Source organism: Micropterus salmoides, unplaced genomic scaffold, assembly GCF_014851395.1.
Source record: "Micropterus salmoides isolate LMB-PRFRI ecotype aquatic unplaced genomic scaffold, ASM1485139v1 Ms_hic_scaffold_4, whole genome shotgun sequence".
NCBI classification, from domain to species: Eukaryota; Metazoa; Chordata; class Actinopteri; order Centrarchiformes; family Centrarchidae; genus Micropterus; species Micropterus salmoides.
In genome coordinates this window covers 25097450-25117108 of record NW_024043372.1, presented here as the reverse complement: position 1 = coordinate 25117108, position 19659 = coordinate 25097450, and the positions used below count along the sequence as shown (strand labels likewise).

Here is a 19659-nt window from a genome sequence, read left to right as displayed (position 1 = left end):
ATGTTTAAGGACAGTTGTGTCTGACCAACATAAAGTCAACAAAGGACTCTAGAATCTGCACCACATAGGAAGAAAGTATAATACCACTGCATTCACGGCACAATACGTTTTTATTGAGCACAGAAACCATGTGTACAAGAAAAATATCCACAGCCTCAACGGAGTATGTAAAGATGGCTCACCTCATGAGATGGCTGCTGGTGAAACTTGAAGGGGAAAGCAGACAAATGCACTTAAATTCACAGAGGAAACAACTTTCATAAAACCAAATAACAGCCAAATGTTTCTAGCTCCACATTACATCTCATGCATGACATCAAAAATAGCATTTCTGACACAATAGTTTCATCAACAAACATGGACATACCCCATCTCAAATGTTCGACAGGCACAGACACTAAGCTAAACTGCTGCTCGAGAAAGTTAAAGTTTAGAATTAGATTCAGATTTCATCAGGTTTATAAAAGAAAAATCATCACCTTATACCAAGACCTATTTGATGCATTTTAGTTAGTAACACATTCTGCAGTTTATCCGTAAATCAAGTGTACCAGTAACCTCGACAGGACATTCACCAACAGAAAAAGTTGTGGTATTTGAGAACTATAAATTCTTTTACAGATTTCAGACCAGTGACTGTTCAAATATTTCCATGTTATAAACTGTCAAATATCTCAGCACAAAGTCTTCCATTCATTTCCTGGCAATGTATATGTTGCATGTCAAGCCATAATAAAAAAAAAAAAAAAAAAAACTAAATATCTGACATAAAGCTTCAGTAATATATGGAAGGAGGCTGAGAGTAACAATAAATCGTTTGACATCTGATGGTAGTTTACTGACATGTACACCTCACTGCATCAGACACACAGGCAAACTGACATCAACAGAAAGCAATCACAGCTGTTTAAGGTTTTTTAACACATGGCCATACATGAGCACGTTAACTGCAGAGGTTCAGCGACACAAGGAGTGATCTTTTTTTTGTTTCTCTTTACACCATTGCAGCGTCACAGAGAAGAGACTGCAGACCAGTCTTTGTTACTTTGCTTTAAAACTTTCAGCAAAAACAAAATGAGCTGCAGCAAACTAAGCCTGCTGTGATAAAATCTACATCAAAACAACGCTGAAAGGTTAGGGTAAAAAAAAAAAAAGAGCATGTTCCCTACTGAAAACTTGGCAGTAAACTGAAGACTTCTTAGAGGTAGGAAATGGATTTATTCTTCACGTGTTAAAACCTCTGATACTAAAATTGTATTTTTTACCAATCATGAGGCCCAATGAGCACTGCCTACAGGAGGTACAGCAGGGTGTTATAACACACTAATAACAAACATAATCCAGCAGCTTTATTGCACTGGTACACTGCTCAGGGGGCAGTGAATAACTGACTACTGGCTTTTTCATGAACACAGACACTGAGCTCAAAGAATCAGATGCAAACCAAGCATGTTAAAATGTCTTCTGATGTCTGTAACTTGCTATCTGCTTGTTGTAAACTTTTAAACAAATGTAGACAAATCAAACCCAAACCTGGAGTTGGAACTGGTTCAAACTTAATATAAATTGGGGTTTAGTTTGAGTGGTTTGCATCATTCACGAAGGCTGAGCATCTGTAGGTTATTACATGTACAAAGAAAAGAAACTTTACAGTACGACAAAGTTGCAACACCTCATGTTACAAGTAATTAAAGGCCACATAGGGAACTCAGTTGTTGCACATCGGCCTAGTTCTAAAACCTCCACAGCTAGTTTGAATTATTATATGATTAAGAGTATCAGGCTTGTAAAATACCCAATTTTAAACCGATTACGTTACTTCTTGTTAAAACAGTGAGCTTTTCATGATACATTGGTATCTACGGTGGACAGTGGGAGTGCAGCTGCCTTTTTATCTGACTGAAGAATGCACTAGGTGGGTTAAATTAATTCATTACAAGTGCTTGAGAGCTATGACCATCTAAGCATCCGGCGTATAATGAGCCTCATTTATGTCACTCCACACTTCCGATGTTTATACAAGAGTGACGACACCGAAACCTCACAATACATAACAGGCAAGGTGCAGTAACACAGATGTGGAGAAGGGGTCACACACAGTTGCTTCATACGAGATTAAATTTACAATAACCTGTTGTTCAGTTTAAGTCACACATTACAGTCTCACCGGCCAACACCATGCAGTTGACATTGTCATCTAGAGTCCCCATCTGTGTCCAGTTATTGAGCTTTAGACAAAATTCCCAAATGCTGCGATGTGAGAATAATATTGCGAAATTACGAACGAAACAACTGCTGAAGTCCAACAAGTGGTTTTTGTAATGTGAGCCATTACTTACTGTTATGTTATTTTAAAGAGGATGAAAGTTTGTCCAAATGCCTGGTCCAACCTGAGCCTGGGTTACTTTATTTGAAAGTTAGCCGGCACTTAATTTCAATTCAAATAGTATCAGACAGCTTTAAGGTAGAAGGAAAAAAGGAAAAGGAAAAAAAAACAGTATTATTAAGTTATTATATTTATTTATAAGTATTATTACAATAAATTCCCCTCCTCTCCCCAAGTAGATTAATAACTATTGGCAGGGATTGTGACATTTTATTAGAATTTAGTTTTATTTATTTTTTATCAACCAATCAAAACTGGTTTCAATAGCTCATCAGTCTTAAAAGAATTGCATCCATTTCAGCTCGTCTACCAATGTGATACCATCAATCCATCGTCAACCGCTTATCCGGCGTACAGGGTCGCGGGGCCAATGTGATACAATACATGTAATTATCATAAAGCAACATATCCATTTTCCCAAAGGGACAATTTTTAATATACTAAATTTGCTCTGAACAGACTGAATTCATCTTGATAGCATCATAATGATGCATCAGCAGCTCTCTGATTTCAAACCCCTTTACTGTTTACACATCTCTAAGAAAAACATATAAATAAACAAAAACAATAATACTATAAAAAGGTCACTTAGCCATACCTCTTTACACATTAGATTGTTTCATTTAAATGTTATATATCCAGATGGATTTTTGATTAATGGTAGCCAGTTTGTTACAGTGGTTATTATTTCCTTTGATTTAACATAATACGTTGTGGCCACACTGTGGAAAAGGGCTCTTTTCTGTCAAAATCAATTTTACAAAAACAAACTGTGCAAAAGGTCCAGAACAAATCAATCTGATTAAACAGAAAATAATGTCTTTAGTGTTTAGTCAATCATACTGTATCTACAAAGATTTATATTTACAATGTTAGATTTTCTCTTGCATGCATCATTTTTTGTGTGGTGAAAACCATTATCATATTCTATTTGGGGAGCCCAGGCAGTTATGACCATTTCTACACTGATTTATCTTAGTTTGTTGTGATGGAGGTTAATTTACAATAAAAATAAATGACCACAAGTCAATGTAGTTGTACATTTTACGAATATTAATCTTATGAGCTCAGCTGTACCCAGAGCTTCATTATTGTTTCTTGGGTTTATAATAAATATATTTTGAATGGATTGATAGGAATTAAGCTGATGCAGGTCTTTCCCTGAAAGTGCCAGTGAGATGAACGGAGAGAGAGAAACACAAGGGAAAAGGCCAGAGGCAGGACAAAGGTGAGGAGATGTATGGTTGTGGTTGGTCACTACCAGTCTGCATTATCCCAGGCTTCCTCAGCAGGTTTTGTGGGACTCTTCTTCGTCTTGCCCTCCGCGTTCTCCCAGTTGTTGTCCCAGGCCTCCCAGCTCTCCTCTGTGCTGTGCTTGTTGTTGGACGCTGCTTCGGAGCCCCAATTGTCCCAACTGTCAGAGCTCTTCTTTGCAGAATTATCTGCGATGGTCCAGCTATCGCTGCTGGGAGATTTCTTGGCCTTTAAGGAGTTGTTGCTGCCAAAGGTTTCCCAGAAGTCCTTTGCCATGGGCTGGCTAGAACTGCCCTGATATCCCTCAGTGGCATCCATGTTCTGGTAGCTCTCACCAGCAGACCTGCAAAATATGAATAGTACATGTTCCATAGCATTACATCACACAGGACATTTTGTATGTGGATAGGGCTGGGCAATATGGCCAAAAATGTTATCACCTTAATGAATTTCAAATCATTTGATATTGATAATTATCACGATAAATGTCAAATCATTATTTTAGGTTGAAGCCTGATTTTTGCTCTTGAGTGGAAGTTGAAGAAACCACATGGTTAATTGTGGTTTTAAACAATTTATGGTCAGAATATGACACTTTAACAGTGGATCACTTAACAAATCTGAGGTAGAACATTCAAAACAATTATGATAAAATCTTTTTTCAACAAATATGTATGAGTAAAATTTAAGTACATTCTTTTTTTCAGTCCCTTTTCCTCAATTAAGATATATCTTAATAGAAAAATGTTACTTTGGTCGCGATTCAAATTAATAAATTAAATATTTATTGAACATTTGTTGCATTGTTATTGCAGAAAACTCTATTGTGATAGTTATTATTGTTTTATTGCTCAACCCTATATGTGGGAGATAAAATTATATAAAGTTGTTCTTATTATTATTATTATTACCCATCTTCTGGTTTTCCCGTAAAGAGATTCGTCAATTTTGCACCAGCTCCCTGAACCTAAAGAACAGAGAACAATGTTACTTCAAGTTTTAAAACATCATGACTTTGTATGAAACAAACGACTAAAACACAGTATTTTACTAAATCAGACAACACCCAAACAACGAACTAAAGCTGACAGAAGTAATAAATGAAGGACCTTAAATTACACAATCTGTTTGCTAAACAATAAATGAAAATACAGTGCTTAAATTTTTAATTTTAGCGACAGTCGTTGAGGCAATAAAACTGCACACAGTTCAAACACTTTACATTAGACAGACTGACTGCTGAGTACTCACCACCAGAATAGTGGCAGCAAGAAAAACAAGAGATGAGATTACATTAGTATTGTTCAAACATTCATCATCTGAGCAAAACCAGTCTCCTTCGAGGGTTATGATGTGTGCATATCTGCACTAAGAGGACCGGGTGTGACTAGGAAAGTGTTGGATCAGAGCTGTGCCGTGCCTCGCTCAGGAGACTGGTTTTGCTGGGTCTGCCCATCCTACCTTGTTTGCCAGCCCAGTGATGCCGACTGTCATTTCATCTAGCAATTTGCCGTCTTTCACCTGGATGAGCCAAATTATAATTAAAAACTCATAAAAACAACCATCTCCAACTACATACGTTTGCCAAACATGTAGTGAGCAACAGTTTGTTTTTTTCGATTGTGAGAAAAGCGATTTGTGTTATGTTAGTGGGCAGTGGGCACTGATAATCAACATGAGAAAGCAAAAACATTTTAGTTTGAGCCTGACAAAAGGTTTTTCTTCTCAAGAGAAAATAACTCCAAAGTAATGCAGCTATAACCATTTTGCAAGAGTGGAAGAAGATTGTTACAAAAGCACATACTATAGATCCCTTGAATCACCAAAGCCAGCTGTACATTAGAAGACAAAAACATTTTGTTTAATCCCAGTCTCTCTCACTCACTGGCCTTTTCCAATTTCCATCAAATCTAGAGCGTAAACCAGGGCACAGCAGGGTGAAAGAGATTGTGCACTAATTAAAAAGTAAACTGCTATTTTTTCTTCCTGTATTTTTATTTATTAGCACGCCTTCTTATAGCTACACTATTGAAAGGCACGTCCAGGATCTCCTCACTTGACAGTAGGCGTTAGAGCAGTTATGTATGTGGAAGCATTTATGCGCAAACTCTCACCATGACCTCAGGGACGGTGACATTTTATTCAGGTCATACATGTTGCCAAAGACAGAGCTTAATTTGATGTGAAAGCTCAAACACACAAAATCTGCAAAGCCAGTCAGCGAGTACTTGTCAACGGAAGAGATCCTGGTGTCATTTCAAGTTTACGGACACTCAACAACACAATCTCACCATGTCAGAAAACCTAAGGACAAAGACTGTGGCGTTTTATCTTTTGCAGACTGTGGACCAGTGAAGGGTGGCCTAATGTTTTGGCCAAATAGAGACTTTGAATTCAGTTACCTTGCCAGATGACTGGGGAAATAAATCTGTATTTATTTGTATTAAGTGTCAATTTCCTTGTTTGTGAATGTAGCTATGATATTAGGAACATCTGATTCCAATGTAACATGCTCTGTATGTTTAAGAGTAAAGGCGGCTTATGGAACACACATCCAAACCTACTTCAATGTTTTTAGCACATTCAATATTTAAAAATTTAGTACCTTTAAATGTTTTAAAAATTGGCTCTTAAAATGTTTAAATGTACTTTTAAGCCTTGAGCTGGAAGTTCACGCTGATTCACACCCGTTCCCAAATAAACAGTTCACAGCTGTGTTCTTCTGCGAATCCCACGGCTGAGTCACTAACAGCATCCTTGAAACCCCAGCTTTTGTCGTTTAATGTAAGCTGGCATAAAGCAGATAAAGCAGGCACTGACGAGCAGCATAGAAAATAGCCCATTCACATCTGAAGCTGTTTATTTCTTTTCTAAAGCGCACTATCCCACCACCAAGTCAACAACTTCAAACATCAATGTTACCTTTTCTTGGGTAGGTTTGATAACATTCTCATTTAATGTCTGTCCTAACTCTGCAGCCTAGTTGGAAGTCAGAGGAGGGGAGAATTCACGTGAATGAAACACAGTTTAACATTCACAGTAGACCAAGACACTGAACTGCTTGTTCTGCAGTTGCACAAAGTGACTGATCATTCCCATTCACCATGATGCTGAACAAGCACTAGAGGGTGTAATGGTTCAACAAACTTGCATCATCAGTGTCCAGTAAATACAATATCTGCCTCCTGAGGTCTGCAGAGTAACATGTTGCATAAAGGATTTGTGTTTCCCTCAGGATTGTTTTCTTGTTTCCTTATTTATAGAAGAAACAGTCGAGCAGACAACACTTATATACCATGAAACTACAGAAGCCCTAAACGGCCATCGATTAAATTTGTATTTTTACTCTGTTTTCCCTTGATAACAGGATAATTACCTTTAGATCTCGAGATTACAAATGTTATTTTCCTGTGATAAAGGGATAATTTTCTCCAGATATCAAGATAACAAAACAGTAGTTTAACACAGGGGACGGCAGAAACGTTTCTTGGACTTTTAATTTCCCCATTATTCCCAGTCAGAAGAAATTCCTCCGCTTCTCATTCAGGGGAATCCTTTTAACATTATACATTTTCTGACGGCTATTTCGGAACCTTTGAAATAGCCGTCGGGAAATTTGTGATTGGATTCCCCTGAATCTCTTCATAACAACTTTGTTGACGAGGCAAATAAAAAACACACAAAAGAAAACAAGATTATTGAGAGCATGAGTCGAACACACAATCCTTGGATTACGAGTCCTGCGCTCTACCAACTGAGCTAACCAGTGAAACTGTACATTTTTTGGAAATTATCCTAAAGAAACGCACCTGCCGACACAGGTATTCAGCTATAGTTTGTTATCTCAAGATCACAAGAAAATTATCCTGTTATCACGGGAAAACGGAGAAGAAAAAAAAAATTTGAATTGAAGGACGCTTAGGGCTTCCAAGAAAACAAAATGTTACTATGCATGGATTTCAATCAAGTTAAACTTATGGGAAGCATGCTGAAATTTACATTTTTCTACATACCATTACACCTCTACAGCACTGTTAGCAGTCAACACAAAAAATGTCATGCATGAATGGATAACCCATTATCAATGGATGACAGCAAACAGTTCATGGAACAACATGTCTATTTTAAGGGTAGGAAATAAAAGGCAATCCCCATCCCACAATAGAGTTACCAACTGTCTTTCACGGGTTATCCATAAACTCAAAATACAGCTACCAAGACGGCCACAATGCCTTGTGTTAGCATATCCAAGCAGAAGCACGAGAAGATGACATTCACCATTTTACAAAATGTTTTACTGCAAAAAGAAAGAAAGAAAAGAAACACGGGAAGATGGACAAGATGACAAAAATAAAGATAATATATATAAAAACATGATGTGGAAACAGTGGCATGCACCCATTATCTGCTTTACCGGTTCTGGGGGCGCTTTATAGCCCTTTAACTACATCCGGAGAAGGCAAAGAGATATTTAAGTAGTAACACAGTTATTACAGCTTTAAAGTTTACATTATATGTTAAGAGATGTACCAAGCAAAACGGCATACATTTTATGAATACCAATTTCCTTATATAAGAGGGCACTACTCAGTACAATAGACAGAAAAGGAAAGGCAGTGGAAAACAAAAAGTCTTTATGAGCAGTACTGGTAACGAGTTACCCATAATTAGATTAGTCTTACCTTTAATGTTGCTTGGTTAGCCAGTTTAGTTGTCTGAATGAAGGAAATAATGACTTAATAACATTTATCATTTATAAGGGTTGTTATTTTTACTCATAAATTTGACCCTGAATTCAAACGTTTCACAAATGCAACACATCCTTTATTGCGTAAATACACTTACATTATCTTTAGCAATAGACGCAAACTTGCTAGCTCCAACAGTGAAACTGCTCCAACCCTGCCAAAAGAAAAACTGGTCACTGGGAAAGAAAAATGCAACATAAAGTACAACTCAGCCAAAATATGTATATCGTGGCCTACTGAATAAATAGAAGACATGGCATTGTTGATGAAGTCTTCCTCTTTCTTCTCTGGGGTCACTGTGTTGCCAAAGCCAACATAACGATTCTCTTGATTCCCGCTGTAACCCCCGCCACTGAAGAAGCACAAAGCATCATTTAAAAAACACTTCTTTATGGGAAACAACAGAAGAGTACATAAGAAAAGGTATTTGAAGAGTGTGAGGCCCTTACCTCTGATATGAGTTAACATCATCACTCAACCAGTCCTCAAACGCTTTGTCGTTAGATTTTGCTGAGTTTTGTCCAGGTCCTCCAGAGCTATGAAACACAAACATGAATTCACTGTTTTAACACCTGTCCTTTATGCGGCATTACACGTGGCTTGAGTGTGTTAAAACTGTCCTTCACTTTTACCGGTGAGAGGATGAAAGGCTGGCCTTGGGTTGAGGAGATGTCCAGTTCCTGGCCGGGGATGTCTCAATGGACCACTCCTTCCCCTCGGCTAAAGTTGCGACCTGTCACATACAGTGTCAAATGAGCGTGAATGAATCTGATGATCACAAGACACCTTCACAAGTTAGAAATCTCACAGAAGGCTCATCACAAACTTTCAAGATTCAATTTAAAGATATTTATTTATTTAGCATACACACATAATTAGTGGTGTAATAGAACGTAGTTGATCTGTATGGATCTCTCGCACAGTTTGGCACGCATGTGAACCGCGGATTAACTGCAAAATGTAACCATCACAGTGTGAAATATAATTTAACAGCCACTGTTACTTTTTAAAGTAATAATTCCCTAAGTCTCGATGCAGAGTTGAAGTACTGCATAAAGACAGAGAAGACAGCTGTGTACTGTGATTTACTCTGAAGCACAATGAGTGGGTTAGGGAAGAGCGATTGATTTAAAAGCCATCACTTTCGCCTCCATTGAGTGAAACCTTGTATGCTGTGACTTTTCAGTGTTTTTTCAGTGGTGTAACTGAGAAACTGGCCAGGTGTGTTGATAATAAAAATAGATAAAAAGATTGTGATGTTTTTGCAAATTCAGCAATATCTGCTGCCTTCCTTTCAACTCACAGCTCCGCTTGCTCAGCGGAGCAGCTCAGTCTATTTGCCCGTCTGTGGCAGAGGAGACTTCACTGTTAATAGGCTTTTACCGGTGGAGAGTGACTATAGACATGGATTTCTACCAACAAACCAATAAAATGCGTTAACCCCCTTAATGAGATGATGAAATTTAGTCCTAAATGTTGAGTCTGTATGAAAGTGTAGGTCTGCACACCTCACCTTGTCTCTAAAGAGTGCAGCAGCTTTGCTGTTGTATTTCTCTTGTAAAGTCCAGGTGGGATCATAATCATCTTGGACTTCAAGAAACAGGCGGAATTTTCCATTTCCTCCAGCTTTCATCTTCTCAAGCTCAATATCTTTCCACTTGTCCATGGTGACAGAGCGCACAAAACTGCAGACAGGGCGGAAGAGATGAATTAATCATTATCAGGCTATAATATTCCAGACTTTTCAGCATATTTACCAAACTCCAATAAATTATACACCTAGGACAAAGGATACTTTTGATGTCTGTGTGCTGAAGTATGAGTACATTCATCTAAAAGCTCAGTGTATGCTTTATAGAATTTAATTTCATAGTTTCTTCAAAATATAAAAACCTGCAAACATCAATGAACATGCAACCGTCAGTGCCGTCCTCTAAAGTCTGTGTGTGAGATTAATAGACGGCATACTGTCTATGCGATATGAACATCTCCAAAATCATCAGCACCATGATACAGTCTTCATACCTGAGATGTACTCCCAGGCCCCTGTGCTTGCCAGAGCACTCCAGACAAATCCAGATCCCATAAGTCACACTAACCCACTGAGGGTTGAAAGCCCCACACTCAAAACATAGCTGAGAAAAAGAACGAGACACAGTGGACAACTGATGAATTTACACATCGGTTCAGTAAAAACTACAGAGAAAGATTTCTAGACTTTAGCACATCGAGGATGTAGTAAGGGAAATTATCCAAGACCTAAGGTTAATTTTGCATAAAGAAGAAATGTTTCAAAAAGTTAATTAAAACCTTTGTATTTTAATATCGTACAGGATCATTTTGTTCAAGTTATTTGTAGTAAAGATGTGAAATTAAATTTTTTTCCCTAACTTGTCAAAAGACAAATGCACTGATTTGTAAACTATTAAAATAAAATAAAATTTGTACTGTGAACGTATAACTTGATTAATGTTTAAACGTTGAGTTACTGCCTTTAAGTATGTTCATTAAATTATGCAGAAAAATAATACACGTATTTATAAGATACATTTATTTTTATGTTAGGAGACATCTATCCTACTGTTATTGCCCGACATGCAAGCCAACAAGATGTCCACTGGCAGTGAAACTGCCACCCAAAATTACTCCCACCATTTATTTGAACAAGGATGAGAGCACTTTTGTGATTGTGGGATGGTGGGATGGTGCTACATTGCAAGCCTCCCAAAATGCTGCTACCTTCTGTGTGAATGATAAGGCTGCAGTGAGGTGACACTATTTTGATTAAGAAGTGAAGGTAAGCCACATGAATAAGACTTACATTATTCTCGTCCTGGGTTCTCACTTCCTTCAGAACTCTTCTGGTCCTTGGACTCGCCATATTGACCCACACTGAAAGAGAATTGTACAATCTAAATTAGTACATTTAGTTATCAAGCAGACGATTATATTACGACACAGATTAACACATCTGAAACCAACTTTTTATTACCAGGCTACATCTTGAAAGGAATAGCCTATTTTTGAATTACATCAAATCAATACCAGAGTACTATTTCACTCTCTTCAAGAGAAAATCCACCCTAAAATGGAAGAGACGCATTATTTTCTGTTATATAATAGGGGTCAGTTTTAATTTGAGAACTTGAACCAGCCCCCCCAAAAGCTGGATGGCGGTGAGAGAAACTGTTTTCATGACATCTAAAACAAACCTGGCCATGCTCCACTGACAGCAGGCGTATGTGAGATGAACTGTGGAAAGTGGATGAAAGCAGCAGGCTACAGCCATGTAGAGACAAAAAGCTGCAGTAAAACCTTCCCAGAATGATACAGGAAGTCAGAAACATATTCACTAGAAAACTAGTTACTGCAGATAAATAAAAAAAAAAAATGTTTTATTCGGTCCAATAACAAGTAAAATGTAAACTAAATGAAATTATCCCATTAAAAAGCCTGATACATCAAATTCATCTCTGCCATAGATTTCTAATATAATAGATAACTGTTATTCCAAAACTATTAAAAAACTTCAGTGATCACTGGGTGACATGGGCAACATTATTTATTTATTTTAGGGCCAATCCTAGGTGCACTGCCCTGCTACCGTAAATACTCACCAGAGCTGTTGAAAAATAAATACACTATTTAGTCCTGTTTAAATAATGATAGCTGAAAGAGTGCCGAGCTGTTTTATGAAGGGACTCCTAAAACAGAAACAAAAAATATATAGTTTAGACATTAAACAAAACTATTAAAAGAACCCACTGTTGGTTTTGGTCTTTTGATGTAATTGGATGACAATGAACAAAAATATAGAAAAATGGCAGCCTTATCCTTTAGACTGTCCAGTGTGTTTTAACTGATCAACTGTTTAGTCTATCAAATGTGAGAAAATAGTGAACAATTCCCATCACAGTTTTGCAGAGCCCAAGGTGACAAAAAAAAATTGTTTCTTTTTTTTTTGTTTGAATAACAGTAACAACCGAAATATATTAAATGTGAAGATAACTGAAACGGTACAATATACAGTAACTTCTGTATTAGGGTGGATTTTCATATTTGAACAGTGAGCTTATCAGACAGGTGTACTGTTTTCTCAGAGAGTCATTCAGGTGAATCCGAAACAAAAACCAGCATAAGCTTCCTTAAAAAAAAAAAAAAAAAGATATGGGACAAAACGTTTCTCGCCTCAACCATGCTTTGGCAATTTCTGGGATTCCTGGAAGCAAACTGACTGACTTTAATGGAGGGATATTCTCTCAGAAAACACAGCCAGTTTTCATTTGCACTCGAGGGCTTGGCTGCAGGTTAAACTAAATCTATCATTTTATTTGGTCAAGATTCGCTCGAAGCAAGGCTCTACATGCAAATAGCCTTAAATACATAATTATTAGTTATGCAACATGTCTATGAGGGTTTGCTGACTTATGTCCCTTAAGGAAATCAAATCACTAACCTTAACTGCAATCGTGTCAACGCTCCTCGACTCGTATCAAACACTACAGATGTCAAACACCGGGTTCCGCGTATATTTAATAACACACGTCAAAAACATTATGATGGCTTTGCGATGCCTTGCTTCAGTTTATCATTTAAAGCTTATTTCCGGATGGACATCACACCATCATGTTTACATTTCAGTGAATCGATTCGGTGACTAGCTGTCAATGCTAACGTTAGCTGTGGTGGCTAACCCATTACCTCTCTGTGATTGATGAACAACGGAGACGCTGTTTTCAGAGGCTCTGCTGGCTCCGCCGATCAACTCTACGAAGGCTTTTCTTCTGTGGCGGAGGCACAGCGAGTATTATGTTGTCACAGACTGTGTCAAGCCGACAGAAGTGTCTTTTAACGTTGGACTTCTGATGTTAAACACCGGTAGCCATGTTCCTGTTTGCATACGTTGGCAGTGCAGTGCATCATGGGAGTCTGTGTTGTTTTTTCTTCTTCGTCTTCTCTCTCCACGATTGTATCTCTGTTGCCTCCACTGCCTCGGAGTGTATCGAGTGTATCCCCTGCTACGGAAATCTACCACAAAATCAATTCTAAGAAAATCACATGACCAATACCAGCACTCTGAAACAGAAGCTGCCCAATCGAATCCAGCCATCATAATTACATTATATACTGTGCTCTAAATGCTGTGACATGTCAAAAGGTCTTCTGTGATTGTTTTAAAAGTAATTTTCTAACATTATTTAAAGCACAGTAAATAATACAATTAATGAAGGCTAATGTAGGTTTCCATTTTAGCTGCTTCTGTTTCAGGGCGCTGGTACTGGTCATGTGATTTTTGTCAATGATTTTGCTCTGAAAGCTCTTAGACGAATAAACTTGCCTTGCCTCTTCAGCGCAATTACATAGCCTATCGTAAGCTTATCTTATACTGAGATTATATTCATCAATACATAGAACAAACATAAATGGAAGTTTTAGGTTTATTTTTTGTAGTTATCCAATTAATCTTGAAAACAACAAAAATGGAGCATCTTGACAACCAGCAGTTTACAGTAAGAATATACCACAATGCCCGCTTTCTCATGACCAACAACTGCTGCATGTCCTTCCACATGTTTTCTGTCAAACACCATCCAATAAAGATAAACTGTGGTCCACCATGCTGGACTCAGAAGTAGGCTAAGACAGTTGGTATGATTGATGCAAAATTATCATTATCCTAGAGACAGCAAACCATAATGTGACAGAAAGCAGAGAAGCTCCGTATTCTATAAAGTCCACTCAGGAAAACTGCATTTAAGGACATACTTTCAGGTGAAATGATTAAAGAATTATTTTTTTTAAATAAAATTTATTTATTGAGATTTTACTTTTTCCCCACAAAAAAGGTAAAATACAATCAGTACAAACAGTGTCAAAACATCAGCTCCCCTCTCCCCCACCCGTCCATAATAGGCCAAAGTAAGAGAGAGATTAAACTTTGTGCAAGATATAGACATACTAAAAGGACAAAGCATGCAGTATACAGTATTATTCTCTTGCATAAAGTTGCCTGGCATTCAGTCTTTTTGTTGTTTAAGTACTGGGTGGTTTGAACAACCTAACAAAAGCCCCAAGCACCCATAAGTGCCAGCAAACTACAAACAGCCCCAGGCAGTACCCAAGATCGCCAGCAGAGGACAGTAGTGCAGCTTCATGTCTGACCATGACATAACAATTAAGTTCTGTTTTGTAAAAATGTTTCAAAGCCTCCTCAGCTTGTTTGGAAGATTTAATATAATATTTTCTGAAGCAAGTATGATAAAAGCTCTTGTAGCCACAAAGATACTTCACCTTTCCAGCAAATGGCTAAACATTTATTAGCTGCAATAGAGCTAGTCCGATAAGGGGAATATTGCCCCTTGTGCTGACTGCAAAGGCTGAGAGGTCCCCCAGTAGAGTCAGTCTTGTGTTGGTTCTTTTCCAAAAAAAAAAAACGTTTCACATGTACAAATCGTTCCCTATTTTTGTGAATATGAAAAATGTAAAAATACATGTTTGTGGATAGTGAAATATTTTTGGATCATGGTACACATTTGTGGATTGTCTTTTGTGGGTTACAAATAATAAAGTCCTTCAAAAACCTCCATAGGATTTCAACAAATGTCATTTGCTAGTTTTAATTTTAAAACTTTTGTCACTCCCAAAGCAAGAATATTACATTCATGGTGCACACTGTCATGGTGTATTGTAATCTTTTGAGCGATAGAACACACACCAATGATAATTGTCACAGGCATTGCAAATTAAATTTATGTAACAAAAGTATAAAATGAGAAATATCAAACTAAATGTGAATTCAATTGAAATTCAATAAGTGCAGCATGGCACAGCATTGACTGTCACAATGCAGCCTTTATTTAGCTTTTGTTGTGTCAAATTAAGACAAGCCTTTGTTGTACAGAATGTTTATAAATCTTTTTTTACCCTAAATAATGTTCTGGAAGTATACTCAGAGATTTGACTTTAGAGAGGAGTGTGATGAGAAACAGGAGGGGAAGAAAGAAGGTAATTTTGAGTAATCTGAAGGATTAAAGTACAGTCTCCATAACAGTGTCATGTTATGCTCCTTACCCAATGCCATCAGCTGCTCTTATCTGATCAAATATTGGTATAAAGGTGGGGGGTGTTGCTGGAGCTGGGTAGCAGCTGTGATTTGTGCATCATCATGAATGTGTCTACAAGTTTGAGGGTGCGCCTGCCGGTGCTCGTGCTGGTGTTGGAGGTTGTCATTATAGTTCTTTATGCAGTGTTTGTTACTTATGACGACAATGCCAACGCTAAGCTGCAAAACAATGAGACCAACCCGATGGAGAACTCCCTGTATCAGGATTATCCCTTCTTTGCAGATGTGCAGGTGATGATCTTCATAGGCTTCGGCTGCCTGCTGGCCTTCTTCCGATTCTACGGCTTCAGTGGGATGGTCTTCAACTTTCTTACAGCGACATTCACAATTCAGTGGGCGATTCTGATGCAAGGTTTCTTCCAGTTTTACTATGACGGTAAAATTCACCTGGGGGTGATCAACTTGCTTAATGCAGAGTTTGCCTGCGCTGTGGTGCTCATCTCTTTCGGAGCCGTGATTGGGAAGACCAGTCCTGTTCAGCTCCTGGTCATGGCTTTGCTGGAGGTCCCTGTCTTTGCTGTGACAGAGTGGGCTGTATTGAAATATGTTAGGATCAATGATGCAGGTGGCTCTATTCTTATTCACCTGTTTGCCTGCTACTTTGGTCTAGGGGTGACATTTGTGCTGTACCGCCCAAGCCTGAATAAGGGGCATGCTAAAGAGATCACTAGTTATCATTCTGACATCCTCTCTGTAATGGGAACCTTGTTCCTCTGGGTGTTCTGGCCTTCGTTTAACTCTGCTCTGACCTTTAAGGGTGACGATCAACACAGAGCAATACTCCACACTTTTATAGGTCTAAGCTCATCCACCATCACGGCCTTCGCACTCTCTGCAGTTTTCAGTAAGAGAGGCAAACTCACAATGGCTGATATTCAGAATGTGACTCTGGCAGGGGGTGTGACTGTTGGGGCTTCTGTGGACATGATGATTTCCCCTGTAGCTGCATACGTCCTAGGCGTCATGGGCTGTACTGCCTGTTTTTTTGGATACAAGTACCTGACCCCCTTTTTGGCCAGACACATGAGGATCCAAGACCAGTGTGGTATTCACAACCTGCACGGGCTCACTGGCCTTATATCATCCATAGCAGGGATCTGTGCCATCCTCCTAGCCACTGAGGAAATCTACGGACCCAGCATGTACCAGACCTTTTCCCATCGCGCTCCACGGGAGGGAGATCCCAAGCTCCTGGAACTGCAGAGGTTGATTCCTGGTCTGAAGCCAGGCTTGGGTCGCACTGCGCAGGAACAAGCTGTCTACCAGCTGGTAGCTGTCATCTCCACCATTGCAGCATCTACAGTTGGTGGGCTGCTCACTGGTTTGGTCATGAAGCTGCCCTTCATGGCATCACCATCTGACGGGGAGTGCTTTGATGATGAGCTTTTCTTTAACATGCCCTCTGGCTTTGACAGTGAAGGGCTCAAGATCCCCATAAGCTGTGATGAAAAAGGACAAATGAGGTCTATGAACATCAAAGTCTGAGCTGTCACTCAGAGGCAGTCATTATGAGTCACTCCATTTCTGTCATTACAACAATTTCAAAGTAAAAGTGTGAAATACTAGGGGTGATAGAGATGATATAATGCATAATGTGATGTACTGAATTATATATATAACTTGAAATAAAGTCTTAAAAAATATACTGATGTACCTTTTTTTTATTTATAACGTGTTGTAGCACACACATACAAGCCATGCTTTCACAGACTGATTTAATAAAATCAATAGCTTCATTTAATTTTTCCATTTTACCTCACATTTATAATAAACAGTAACTCAGAGCTCCCTGTCCTCAATGAATTGTTTTTGCGATATATCCATATACTATATGTAGTTCTGGGTATTTGATCAGAGGGCTAGACTGCAAAGACTCCCACACCAAAGGCATGCATCTTATCCACTGCGCCATAACCACACCAACTTCTATGATGTCTGAATCACATCTTCTATGATGTCTACTCGTTGCCTTGGTTAAGTTTAACTCACTTTGCACTGGGAACTAACTCATCATCTAACCTGGCTTCTGGGATTCTTTCTTTGTGCCACAGTTTACAAAAAAATACTTCTTCTAAGCACTATCGTTGTGGTTAGACATTATCTTAAGTGTAAGAATGTATAAGCTATTTGAAACTATACATTTGGATACATGATAGAGTCAATCATATGTTTTCTTTTATAGGTTTCTTTCTCGCAACTTTCATGCACTTTTAACTGTTTTCCCACATGCCACAACAGCTTGTTCTGTTTTACCAAAGTTGTCAGTAGACATTTTTATCAGAGGTTGTAGACCTCACCTGGTGGTGGCCAACGTGATACACAGTGCGAATTGTGATTTACTTTAATCAGCCAACTTCTGATCAATTAACAAGCCAACAAGACCAAGAATCTGACAAAAGACATGACAGTATTTGACAGTGTTTACTTGTTACTTTTTGGTTCAAAAGCTATTGACACCCAGCCGTAATAGTACAGTATCTCCTTCTCATGCTAGCTAAAGAGGGTAAAACATTAAGCATCTGAGATATTATTATCTCACTAACCTATAAAAGCCTGCTTTATGCCAAGTCTCCTGGCAACTTATTTGAAGATCAAGATTAAGCAAACTCTTATATGAATCCTCAGTTAGAGAGTATATTGATTTACACTATCAATGCTTGCTACTTTGTTTATCTATAGATTATTGGGCCAATTTAGCTCTTTTATTTTTATTGATTCCTTTAAAAAAAAGATGATAACAGGTGTGGGTTTGTGCAGCCAAGATTGTTAAATAAGGTTAAAGAGATTTTATCTATCACCACAATGTATTTTATCAATTTATGGGGTCAATAAAGTGCCTTATCTAATCATGGAAAGGAAAAGGAAAAACAAAGTTCTTTCAAGTTTCCATGTAAATTGCTTTCTATATAAAATTTACAACTCACAGAGTGCTGATACATACTTGTTGCTGATTTGATCCTCCTCTGAAAATTGTGTCATATTTACAAATTACAAAAAATGATTTGGGGTACCAAAACAGCAAACACATCACATTTTGAAGAAGATATTGCACATATAAAAGAATCAAGAATATCACATCACCGTGGCTATGACATCTTTGACATTGGATGGCTACTTATCGACTGCAGCGGACTGTCTGATAAGTGAACAAAGGATGGACCAACATAACCTCTGACACTTTGTGTGGTTGCCCACAAAGATTGTGCCAATTTAATTACCTCTCATGACCTCACGTAACCTCACTTTTCTTTTTAGCACACAACTATACTTTGTGGAGGTGCTACACATACTATTCTGTGAGGATGTAGCCTACTTAGGCAAAAACTTGCAGGATACAGTTTCCCATATTCTGACAATATAAAGTTGTAGAAAACCGTTTGCAAAGCACTTTGATGAAAGCATATTGCTATTACTTCATTAAAATAAAGTATGTCTACTAATAATGTCTAATGTCTACTTGTCAACCCTCATCACAGCTTATAGCCTTAGTGTAGATATAACGACACAGAGATCAAAGCTAAACTAAAGCTAAAATTAACATAACTGTGTGTAAAATAATTGCATTGTTTTCTTTCTTAAAACCTTTAATCATGTGGTGACCCCTCAGATTTCTTTTGGGCCCCTCTGGGGGTTTCTGACCTAGATCCAAACTTAGAGGACTGACCCCTTGAATATACCTTAAAGGGTTAAACTCAAAAATGCTAAATGTTTGGGTGTCACCAAAGTTATTACAATTCATCCTGAGTGGGATAAGAATTGTCTGTACCAAATTTTGTGGCAATACTTCACGTAGATGTTGACATTTTTCACTGTATAATTACAAAAAACTTTGGGCTGCTGGCATTAGATGAATATATATTGGCAATCCATCTAACTGATTTTGAGATATTTCAGACTGAACCAAAGTAGTGGAATGCCTGTGCTGCTAGCATGGCTAAAAACACAGTGTCTTTAGGTTTTATGGCTATCAAAATATATCAAAATGTCCATCAGTCTTTATTCTTACTTCTGATTGTTTTACATTTAAGTTTTTTTTTGTCTGTGCTTATTGTTTTTTCACTCTTGTTGCATTAACTGAAAATAGTGACAGCGCTGATGTTGGATTAGATTTTGCAGTAGAAACTCTTCACAGTCATGTCAAGTCAGTT

The 19659-nt window shown here is 38.0% G+C and overlaps 2 protein-coding genes across 3 annotated transcripts; one reads left to right on the top strand and one right to left on the bottom strand.

Moving 5' to 3' along the window:
• Positions 1-91: 91 nt before the first annotated feature.
• Positions 92-13308, bottom strand: arfgap1 (ADP-ribosylation factor GTPase activating protein 1). Of its 2 annotated transcripts, XM_038696515.1 has the most exons (14): positions 13090-13308; positions 12006-12092; positions 11210-11280; positions 10414-10523; positions 9902-10073; positions 9021-9121; positions 8838-8924; positions 8626-8740; positions 8486-8542; positions 8323-8355; positions 6563-6619; positions 5102-5161; positions 4552-4607; positions 92-3983 (listed from the first exon to the last, which is right to left on the bottom strand). In XM_038696515.1, the coding sequence occupies exons 3-14, from the start codon at positions 11267-11269 to the stop codon at positions 3644-3646; spliced, it is 1248 nt and encodes a 415-aa protein (XP_038552443.1). In that variant the 5' UTR covers positions 11270-11280; positions 12006-12092; positions 13090-13308; the 3' UTR covers positions 92-3643. The 2 variants fall into 2 exon arrangements, with proteins under 2 accessions (XP_038552443.1, XP_038552442.1); XM_038696514.1 differs by lacking the exon at positions 12006-12092.
• Positions 13309-15525: 2217 nt separating this feature from the next.
• rh50 (Rh50-like protein) lies at positions 15526-17017 on the top strand. Its single transcript, XM_038696511.1, has one exon. The coding sequence runs from the start codon at positions 15554-15556 to the stop codon at positions 16994-16996; it is 1443 nt and encodes a 480-aa protein (XP_038552439.1). The 5' UTR covers positions 15526-15553; the 3' UTR covers positions 16997-17017.
• The last annotated feature ends 2642 nt before the right edge of the window (positions 17018-19659 follow it).

Coding starts and splice junctions, on each gene's coding strand:
- arfgap1 (XM_038696515.1), bottom strand. CDS start 11,269: ATGGCGAGTCCAAGGACCAGAAGAGTTCTGAAGGAAGTGAGAACCCAG. Junction 10,524..11,209: donor GAACCCAGGACGAGAATAAT/GTAAGTCTTATT, acceptor TCTTTTTCTCAG/CTATGTTTTGAGTGTGGGGC. Junction 4,608..5,101: donor TCACTGGGCTGGCAAACAAG/GTAGGATGGGCA, acceptor TCTGTTCTTTAG/GTTCAGGGAGCTGGTGCAAA.
- rh50 (XM_038696511.1), top strand. CDS start 15,554: ATGAATGTGTCTACAAGTTTGAGGGTGCGCCTGCCGGTGCTCGTGCTG.